This window comes from Prunus avium, chromosome 8 (genome assembly GCF_965620075.1).
Source record: "Prunus avium chromosome 8, drPruAviu1.hap1.1, whole genome shotgun sequence".
NCBI classification, from domain to species: Eukaryota; Viridiplantae; Streptophyta; class Magnoliopsida; order Rosales; family Rosaceae; genus Prunus; species Prunus avium.
This window is the reverse complement of record NC_142291.1, coordinates 38,555,465-38,563,857: the sequence shown is the minus strand read 5'-3', so window position 1 is coordinate 38,563,857 and position 8,393 is coordinate 38,555,465. Positions and strand designations below refer to the sequence as shown.

General features: G+C 38.4%; 1 protein-coding gene across 2 annotated transcripts; it reads right to left on the bottom strand.

Annotated features, from left to right (window-relative positions):
* Positions 1-1,184: 1,184 nt before the first annotated feature.
* LOC110763408 (DNAse I-like superfamily protein) lies at positions 1,185-6,442 on the bottom strand. 2 transcript variants are annotated; one of them, XM_021966189.2, is made up of 14 exons: positions 5,555-6,442; positions 5,388-5,475; positions 4,882-4,950; positions 4,630-4,717; positions 4,365-4,469; positions 3,657-4,275; positions 3,383-3,576; positions 3,111-3,219; positions 2,796-2,944; positions 2,357-2,669; positions 2,165-2,250; positions 1,828-1,925; positions 1,595-1,673; positions 1,185-1,480 (listed from the first exon to the last, which is right to left on the bottom strand). In XM_021966189.2, the coding sequence occupies exons 1-10, from the start codon at positions 5,582-5,584 to the stop codon at positions 2,438-2,440; spliced, it is 1,683 nt and encodes a 560-aa protein (XP_021821881.2). In that variant the 5' UTR covers positions 5,585-6,442; the 3' UTR covers positions 1,185-1,480; positions 1,595-1,673; positions 1,828-1,925; positions 2,165-2,250; positions 2,357-2,437. The 2 variants fall into 2 exon arrangements, with proteins under 2 accessions (XP_021821881.2, XP_021821882.2); XM_021966190.2 differs by having other exon boundaries at positions 1,828-1,896.
* Between the last annotated feature and the right edge of the window lie 1,951 nt (positions 6,443-8,393).

Genomic DNA, 8,393 nt, shown 5'->3' with positions numbered 1-8,393 from the left:
CGCCAATCCTCGGCCCGTATGATTAGATCGACACACCGAGTTAAGTAATCGGAAGTGTGATGCACGCGGCAATGGAGAGACTGAGGGAGGAAGAAAAAGTAAAAGGTCAATGTGCACGGAAAACCAGCAAAGACGGAGACGGGTCTTGGTGTCTGGGAAGAAAGGCCGTTTCCAAGCGCGCGGTTTTCAGTTGAATTTTAACCTTTTTCACCATTGGGTAAAAATGGAGCAGCACTTTAAACACTGTAACAAAGTTTGATGTGAAAAAATGGCAGGTACTACTAGTTGTCTACAAGTATTTATTTTATTTTAAATATTATTTTTCTTTGTGGCACTGACTGAAGAAGTACCTATTAATTTCTTTCTTGGAGTACGCATTTATGTAGGAGTGTCTCATTTTCCACTTTTTTCAGTGTCTGCCCAACACACACCATGAAATTGCTCCTCCATGTATAATCTATAAATCTCTCTAAATAAAGCGTTGTCCAGTATGAATATGATTCATCTTTTAGTTCGACATCTCTCTCAATTTCATTCTCACTATTCATTAAACGTAGAATTTATGAATAGAAATCACTCCCGTGTGCGGGTGGACAATTCATCGTTGTAGTGCTTATAACTCGAATAATATTGAATGGGATTTAACTGTTTTGGTTTGATTTGGTTTCGGTTTTGATGGAATTGAATTTCTGACTTACTGCAATTCAAATTCTATTATGAATACGTGTTGGTACTAGCGTGGGTTGTTGTTGGTCAATAAATTGCACCCATCTTTGTACACAATTGACCCCCCCAGAAAAATAGAGTACATTACTTCAGACATTTTTCAGTATGGGCAGTTCAAGTTGGTCCCTACGCTTTCAAGACAAATTTTTATCAATTATTTTAATTTATTGCTTTTTGTTAGATTTGATGTTGGGTTTTAATTCTTGCCGCTGAAAAAAAAAGTGGGTTGCTTTTGTTTTTGATTGCTTTGCTGCTGCAGACAATATTGCTCATTGATTGCAATTTGCATTGAGAAGACTGAGGAATATGTTATAGGCTTAGGGGAGCCCACGTCTATAGGTTTTGCCCTCACGAACCACTTTGTTTATTTCCATTTTGGTGCAACCACACAAACCAAAGATTCGTGAAGAACTTGAGCAAAACTAAATTTTATTTATTTATTTGTGTAGGCAAAATCATTAGCAGCAAGAGCAAAGAAAACTTTATATCAATCAGATGTTCAACTTCCCTTTTTTTCTTTCACCAGCAATGAGTATCAATCACATCTCACTTCTTTTCTCTTTATCCAGTACGACAAAAACAGAAATGAATTTAAAAAAACACTAAGCGACACTGTTGATTTTCTCCTCTACTTTTTTCTTTCCTTCCACTGGACACTTCACTGATTTTATCTCATTTTTTATTCAAAAAGAATTGTCAACAAATTTGATGTCAAACCAACTTGGCGCCTCCAAATGGATCAGCTCAGCTCATCCTACAAAAATCAACAGTGGTTAGTTATGATTCTTATGAATGGATAAGTTTAGGGTTCTTTTTTACAGGTCATGGAAACCAAACAAAAGTTTTGTAATTTAATTCTTAATCTTACCTCATTACCAAGATCACTACTAAAAACCGTTGTGCCAGAAAGTTCCAAGTTTGCCAATTGGGATGAAAAGAATTGAAACCTGCAAACATGTGGGGTTAAAAGTTATCAACAGAATCCACATAAGTTTTGTACCTGCTGTGTGATGAGGGAAGGTATGGAGAGAATTGGACAAAAGAATGTAGGAAGAAGAATTGCAGCGAAACTGAGAAAGGGAAAGAAAGTGAGAGGCCAACCTTCTTTTGGATTATGGGCAACAGACTGTCTTTATCACCATCATGGCAGAATTTTCTTTGCAGCAGTGCCTACTTGCAAATTGGGGACCAAAGATTCACTGATAAGAGCAAGAACAAGACAAAGAAATCTTCTCAACAATAAACTTTAATGGGAAAGAAGACGTGTTTTATGGCCATGCTTTCAAAAACTATGCACAGTACATATTCTATCTTTGTATGAAGTCAACCGAGCCTTAATGGACTAAAGAATCCAACTTTTTCATGACAGCAACATTATTTTATATGGTAGTAATGACAAAAGATCATTTTTAATATGAGGAAACAAGGCAAAATTTACCTGACTGATCTAGGAGGTCAAATGGGGTTGGAATTCCAGGAAAAATTTGTATTTCACTAATAGCATTTTTGTATCTGTAGGAATTCCTGTTTACAGCCCGTGAAAATTAGATTTAGTTATAGATAAATTAAACCACAAAAATATGCAATGAATGGAGAAGACACAGGCGCATTCCACATTTTAGAATATTACCTGATGTAATGTAACAGTGCTTTAAATTCTGCGTCAGTTGTCCTGAGCTGAGCATACTGGACAGAAAGGGAAGGCCAGCCTTCAATAGAAATTGAGGTCAGTGTATCTGTATCCATGCGAGTGTGGTAACAGCTCCTCTACCTCAATTCTGGAACTGGAACAACTCATGCTTTTCTTGATTCGGTTACGGTTAATAGACTCAACCTCGGCCAGAAATACGCTGTAAACTGGCCTATGATCTGAGAACCTTGACTCCCCACGTACATAAGACAATTGATAAATGCCTCTTCCGTGCCATAATATACGATCACACCTTCACACACAGATAGCAAGTTTACATTTTCATATAATCGCAAAAACTAAATGCTTTCATAGTTATGTTACAATAAAATGCCTGATAACTTTTCCATTTTCACAGATGTATGAGGTTTGTTCTTACCATGCTGGAGTTCTTCGCTTCTCCTTGGTGTGCCTATCATCACCTGCATACCTATCTGAATTATTTAAATATTTGTATGTCGGAGGGAAATATATCTTTCCTTCACTCCATCCCTCAAAGACACGTCCTCGTCTTTGCTCTATCCTCAGCTGAGAGTATAAACCATATAAATTTCAGATACAAGAAATTCTAAAGTAAGTCAAATAAAGACCATAACTCTTTTTTCTTTCCTTTTCTTTTTGGCCCCAAGGGGGAACACAAGAATAACACATTTGAAAGAAAAGCACAATGCTTGTAGGGGAATAGGTAACATGCCTGGTCATTCTCTAACAATGCTCTCCAGTTGCGCATCTCAACAAGAGCTTTTGCAGAGCGGTAGGAAAGGGCAATGCGGTAATTTAAATCCCCAAGCCAAATGATTCGACTGCAGAAGGAAAATAAGATTTCAAACTTTTGCACTGTAAGGCAAGTTTCTTAACAGAATTTCAACTTCAATAATCCAAGAGAAAGAACAGCGAGACTAGACAAGCATATAAAAGACTTACAGAAAGCAAATATTACAAAAATTGGACAAAGGGGGGACTTACTCATGCTCTAGTATTGTCTGAGGAGAGTTTTCATCTCCCATGCCATGAACCCTGGGAAACCTTGTCTTCCTCAGGATCTCCATGACATCAGAATTTCTTCGAAGTTCATCTCCTTCCTTCTGGCCAGAGGTCAGATGACTACAGATGAAGCAAAAGCTTGTTTGGTGCAAAGACATGCTAATGGAAATTGAACCCTGGAAAACTCAAAGAGAATAAGATTCTGTGTTTTCTTCATCTTGCTCTGAAGTTAGACATATATTAGAAAGATTTGTACCTTATTTCCAAGATAGCCCATTAATCCTCTTCCAACACAAGACACTTTCATATTGCGGACATCATCTCTAAGATCCCTTTTTACCCATACTGTCAAAAATATACCAACCATTTGTTTGCTGGCAACCAAGCAGTATCTTGAGTTCCCTGGCTGTCTATCTCTATCCTCCAATGAGAAAGACCCACTGTTGGACATTGGTGAATACTGTGTGACAACAGGTGAATCACCAGGTCCATTCTCATCGTCAGAGGAACCCCATCTGTAATTGGGGTCATAATCACTTGGTCTGTGCCCAAACATAACCCGATCACAAACACTGAATCGTCGATCAAGTCGGGGTTGCGGCATTGACATGTCATTGTCCATTCTCATGCTGCGGCTCAAGGACTGAAAGGACCTGCGGTGAAAGAAAGAGGAAGCCTTCTGCTTTGTTGATCCTTCAAAGTCTGCATCTAATTCTACAATTGGATCAGGAATTGGTGAAGGTGTATGGCAACCACCACTCGTTCCAGGAAGATTATTTAGAGTCTTCCTTATAAGAGCTAGCCACTTTTTAGCTGGGCCGTTATCTTCTGTGCCCAAAACATTGCCAGCATTCAAAGGAACTATTTCTTGAAACCTGGAAACCAAAAGGATTGAGGAGGATTTTGTTACCACAACAAATGTTGCATATATTGGAGAGAACATATCTTGATCTGCAGAACATACCCAAGAACATAAATATCAGCAGGAGGAGAGGTGTGGAGCCAATCTTCAAGATTCAGACAACTTGGAGGAGATTTTCCAGCTACATTCCATGTAGCTACAAAGATCCTGTGCCCACACGGAAAGGAAAATACAAATAAAACCAACTGTTGCAGGGAAACCCAATACATATTACATAGAAGAGAAGGCTTCACCGAAAAAATTTGGTCTAAATCTTTTCATCCAGAAAGAAAAAGTGCTTACAAGACAATGCTTAAGAAAGACATACCTATAATTGTGTACATCTGTAACTTGTGATGCGTCCATGTCAATCTTACCCCTTCGGACTCTATCAGAGTGCTTCTTACTTAATCTTTCTGTACATTTAGTTGGAGTTTCAGAGGGATTAGTCCAAATTAAAAATTGGCTAGAAATTAGACGACTTTGAAAAAGCATAATTTTATTTTTTTGTTTGATGCTATACTAATGGGGGTTAAGAATGGTGTGGTCCAAAGCAATACTGCTCTGCCTGATACTGAACCTGTTTTGCTTTTCTTGATTGTGCATGCCTCCCTCTCTGAATAGGTGTTCCTCCACTCTTCATCACCACCTGAAAAAGAAAACCCAAAAAGTTGTTAAAGCTGCGCTCTTTCCACTGTTAATGAATCAAGAGCACACATTCAAACACCACAAGAAAACAAAAATAAAACAATCAGAACATTTCAAATTATATATATAAAAAAATTAAATAAAAGAAAGAATTTCAGAAAGAGGAATAAATAGAAAACAAAGATCTTGAACTGCAAATAGAGATAGAAGCAGCAGACCCCGTTCAAACCAAAGTTTTTGTACCAAACTAGCAGTGATGCAGTGTAGAACAATGGTAGTGTGTATCAGGGTATAGAAGAATCTAAAACAGTTCAGCTAACAAGTTGCAGAGAAATCCCATTTCTGATCTTGCTAAAAAATCCAAGATTGCCTAATCCAGAATCCCAAATTGACACCCAAATCATGCATGTATATGAGACCAAGAGATAGGCCAATGACCTCCATAAACGGCGTCGTCTGCGTCAAAGTCCTCGGCTTTGCTCTTAATATTGAACCACTTCTTGACCAGTGTCTTGGGCCATGAAAGCTTCACCAAGAACACAGAGTCAGCAATCTTAGAACAAAAATGCACACAAAATCAGACAAGTTCTGGCATTTAATCAAACCTTGCTTTTCTTGGAATTCCCATCTATCATTGTTTCACTGCTTCATAAGGCTATCTGGATTTACAGAAATAATGGCCAATTTCAGCTCCGTGTGACCAACACTTTCTATTTCCTTTTACAAATGAATGCGGAGGAAGAAGAAGAATATGAACAAAATTAAAACTGAGGAACCAAAAGAAACCAAGACACAGGTTCAAGCTCTGGTTTTGTGCTAAAAACAATGGGAAAAGCCCACTGATTTTCTTAGGAGAAGAACAGAACAAATGGGTAATCCCCTGTTTTCTCAAGTAATGAAGAAAAACCAAGTGGGAGAACAAGGAAAAGTCCAGTGCCTGGGCATTTTAGTTTCCGAGCTTCCAAACACAAGGTAAAAATCCAAAATACCCAGTTGGGTTCTCTTTGCACTTCCCTCTTCTGTGTTTGGCAGAGAGAAGAAACAGAGGAAACTCAAACGGAAAGATACAGAAAAGGACAGCCCTCTATTGGTAGAAGACTATGATGAGATCCTGAGGAAACAAGAAGACAATGCAGGATTCATAGAGAGAGAGAGAGAGAGAGAGAGAGAGAGTGAGAGAGAGTGTGTGTGTGTGTGTGTGTGTTTATGTGTTTGTGTGTGGTGTTGTCTCTGGTAAAAAAAAACCTCGTTATGGGTACAGAGCAAAGTATCGAATTTGAAGAGAGAATAAAGTGAGTGTATAAGTGAGGAAGGAGGAGAGAGAGCTTTGCTCTCTGTGTCTGAGGCTTTTTACCCCAAAATCCAAGGCCAGGCCAGCCCTTTGCTTGGGGACTTGGGGAGGGGCACTGAGGGCTTTGGATTTTATTGGTCACCCACTCACACCCAACCCAACACTCTCTCCCTCTCTCTCTCACTAGCAACCCTTTCTCTCTCTAAAATTTCTGCCCACGGTCAGCAAAGTTAGGTTTGATCTAATGCCCAAGCAGTAGCAGGACTTGTACCCACTCCTCCATTTGGTCTTCTACCAGTTAAAAAAAAAGCAGTTAAAAGAACTCCTGCAAAAATTTAAAAATTTTAAAAAATAATAAAAGGAATATTGCATTTGGGAGTTTGTTTCCCGTTCTGTGTTTCTTCTTTGAAATATATATATATTTTTTCTGATTTTAATCTCTTGGTATGTGACAGAGTGACTCGGTATACTTGGTTTGGTAAACCTTTTAAAATATGTGATTGTGTTTTGCAGATTTGCTTGGAATGTTTGGTGGAAATATTTTGTATAGGTCAAGACTGTTCCCTCCCAATGTGAGTTTTTGTGCTTCCTTTGAGGCATCCATAGCCATAGGTTTTTATAGGGTTTCATAGATGGGATTTTTGTATAAGCAAAAGGGCTGTTTCTCCAACGGATCTTCATTGCCGAGGGGAGATTGGGAGAATGTTTGTGGTCCAACTTAAGAAGCATTGCATGTATCTCCTCAAAACCTTCAATGGTTGCTTTTGAGCTCAACAATATGTTACTCTGTTATGCAAAATTGAGTCTTTTTTTACTCCATCAATACTTGTGTCCATGAGGACCAAGGCAATTGCCCCAATTTTTGGTGTCTCAGTTTTGGTAATTTCAATTTGCAATTTGCTATACATGGGATAAACGTAGAATTTGTGTCTGGGAAAATGCCCTTGTCTATAAGATACTTGTTTACACAAACACAGGATTGGTAGGATCTGGTTTTTTAGGGGCCAATTGTTTATGATTTTCATTGAAATCAAGCCCTATGCATTTTTGCAGACCACACAACCAGGAAGCACAAATCACACAAGTAAAAAGACAAAGCCAAACCATTTTCACATCTCTCAGATTACACAAAGATAGGATCTTGTTAGGCCATTGAGGGGGTCCCTAATCCTAGCTTAACTCAATCCTAAATCCTAAACCCACGCGATCTCCTAGGCTTTCGCGCGTTAAGTATCTAATTATAATTGTTTAATACCTAGCTTGAACAAAGTAATTTCTTGGATTAAGCTCTCCTGGCTTGATTTCTTTAATTGACTAATCTTAATCACACATGCTACATGTGGAAGACTGTGTCTGCTTCCCTTATCATACTCTTAATTGTTCATATTTCAAGGCTCTTTGCAGTCAATTAGCATATTCAAGGATTAATTTACTAAGCTATACAGGCAAATTCCAAATGGGAATCCCTTACAAACCCCATTCAATCCACTTCCCTAGTGAAGCTTCCACTACCATCACAGCCAACCAGTCCCCAATATATGTTGTCAAAGACTTGTCTAAAGACATATAGCTGTCATACGAAAGTCTCCCTTTTACAACAATGTTGCATTTGGCATATTGACATGTTCAATGCATACATATATGTGGTTCACCGTCAAACTCAACACCTCTGCTAATCTTCGATTGTACCACAAAGTTAACAAATTACGAACGATCAACTTTCATCATATATAATTCCGATGATGAAAACATTTTTCTTAGGCAAGTAGAGCACATATATAATTCACTCTGGTGACTGTAGGACCCTGAGTTTGGCTAATGCATGTCACAATGGCAGCACCCTGGGATTGGTACAATGGCATGAGAAGGAGTAATGCCAAATTTATGAAAGAGTTATGGGCTAAAGGCCATAAGAAAGGACATGCTACCCTACAAACTCGATCAAATGCTCTCTTTTTTACTAGTGAGGACTGTTTCCACACAAATTTGTTTATCAAAGTGGGATCTTAGAGGACACCATATAATTGGATTCAGTTCATGATATTATGAATGTAATATATGATTCCCCTATCTCCTTTATTGTACAGGACTTGTACTTATCCATTAGCAAAATGCCACGTGGGACATCAACTGCAACTTCATATTATTAGAGA

Coding starts and splice junctions, on each gene's coding strand:
- LOC110763408 (XM_021966189.2), bottom strand. CDS start 5,584: ATGATAGATGGGAATTCCAAGAAAAGCAAG. Junction 4,276..4,364: donor GCTGATATTTATGTTCTTGG/GTATGTTCTGCA, acceptor TTTGGTTTCCAG/GTTTCAAGAAATAGTTCCTT. Junction 2,670..2,795: donor AAGCGAAGAACTCCAGCATG/GTAAGAACAAAC, acceptor CTGTGTGTGAAG/GTGTGATCGTATATTATGGC.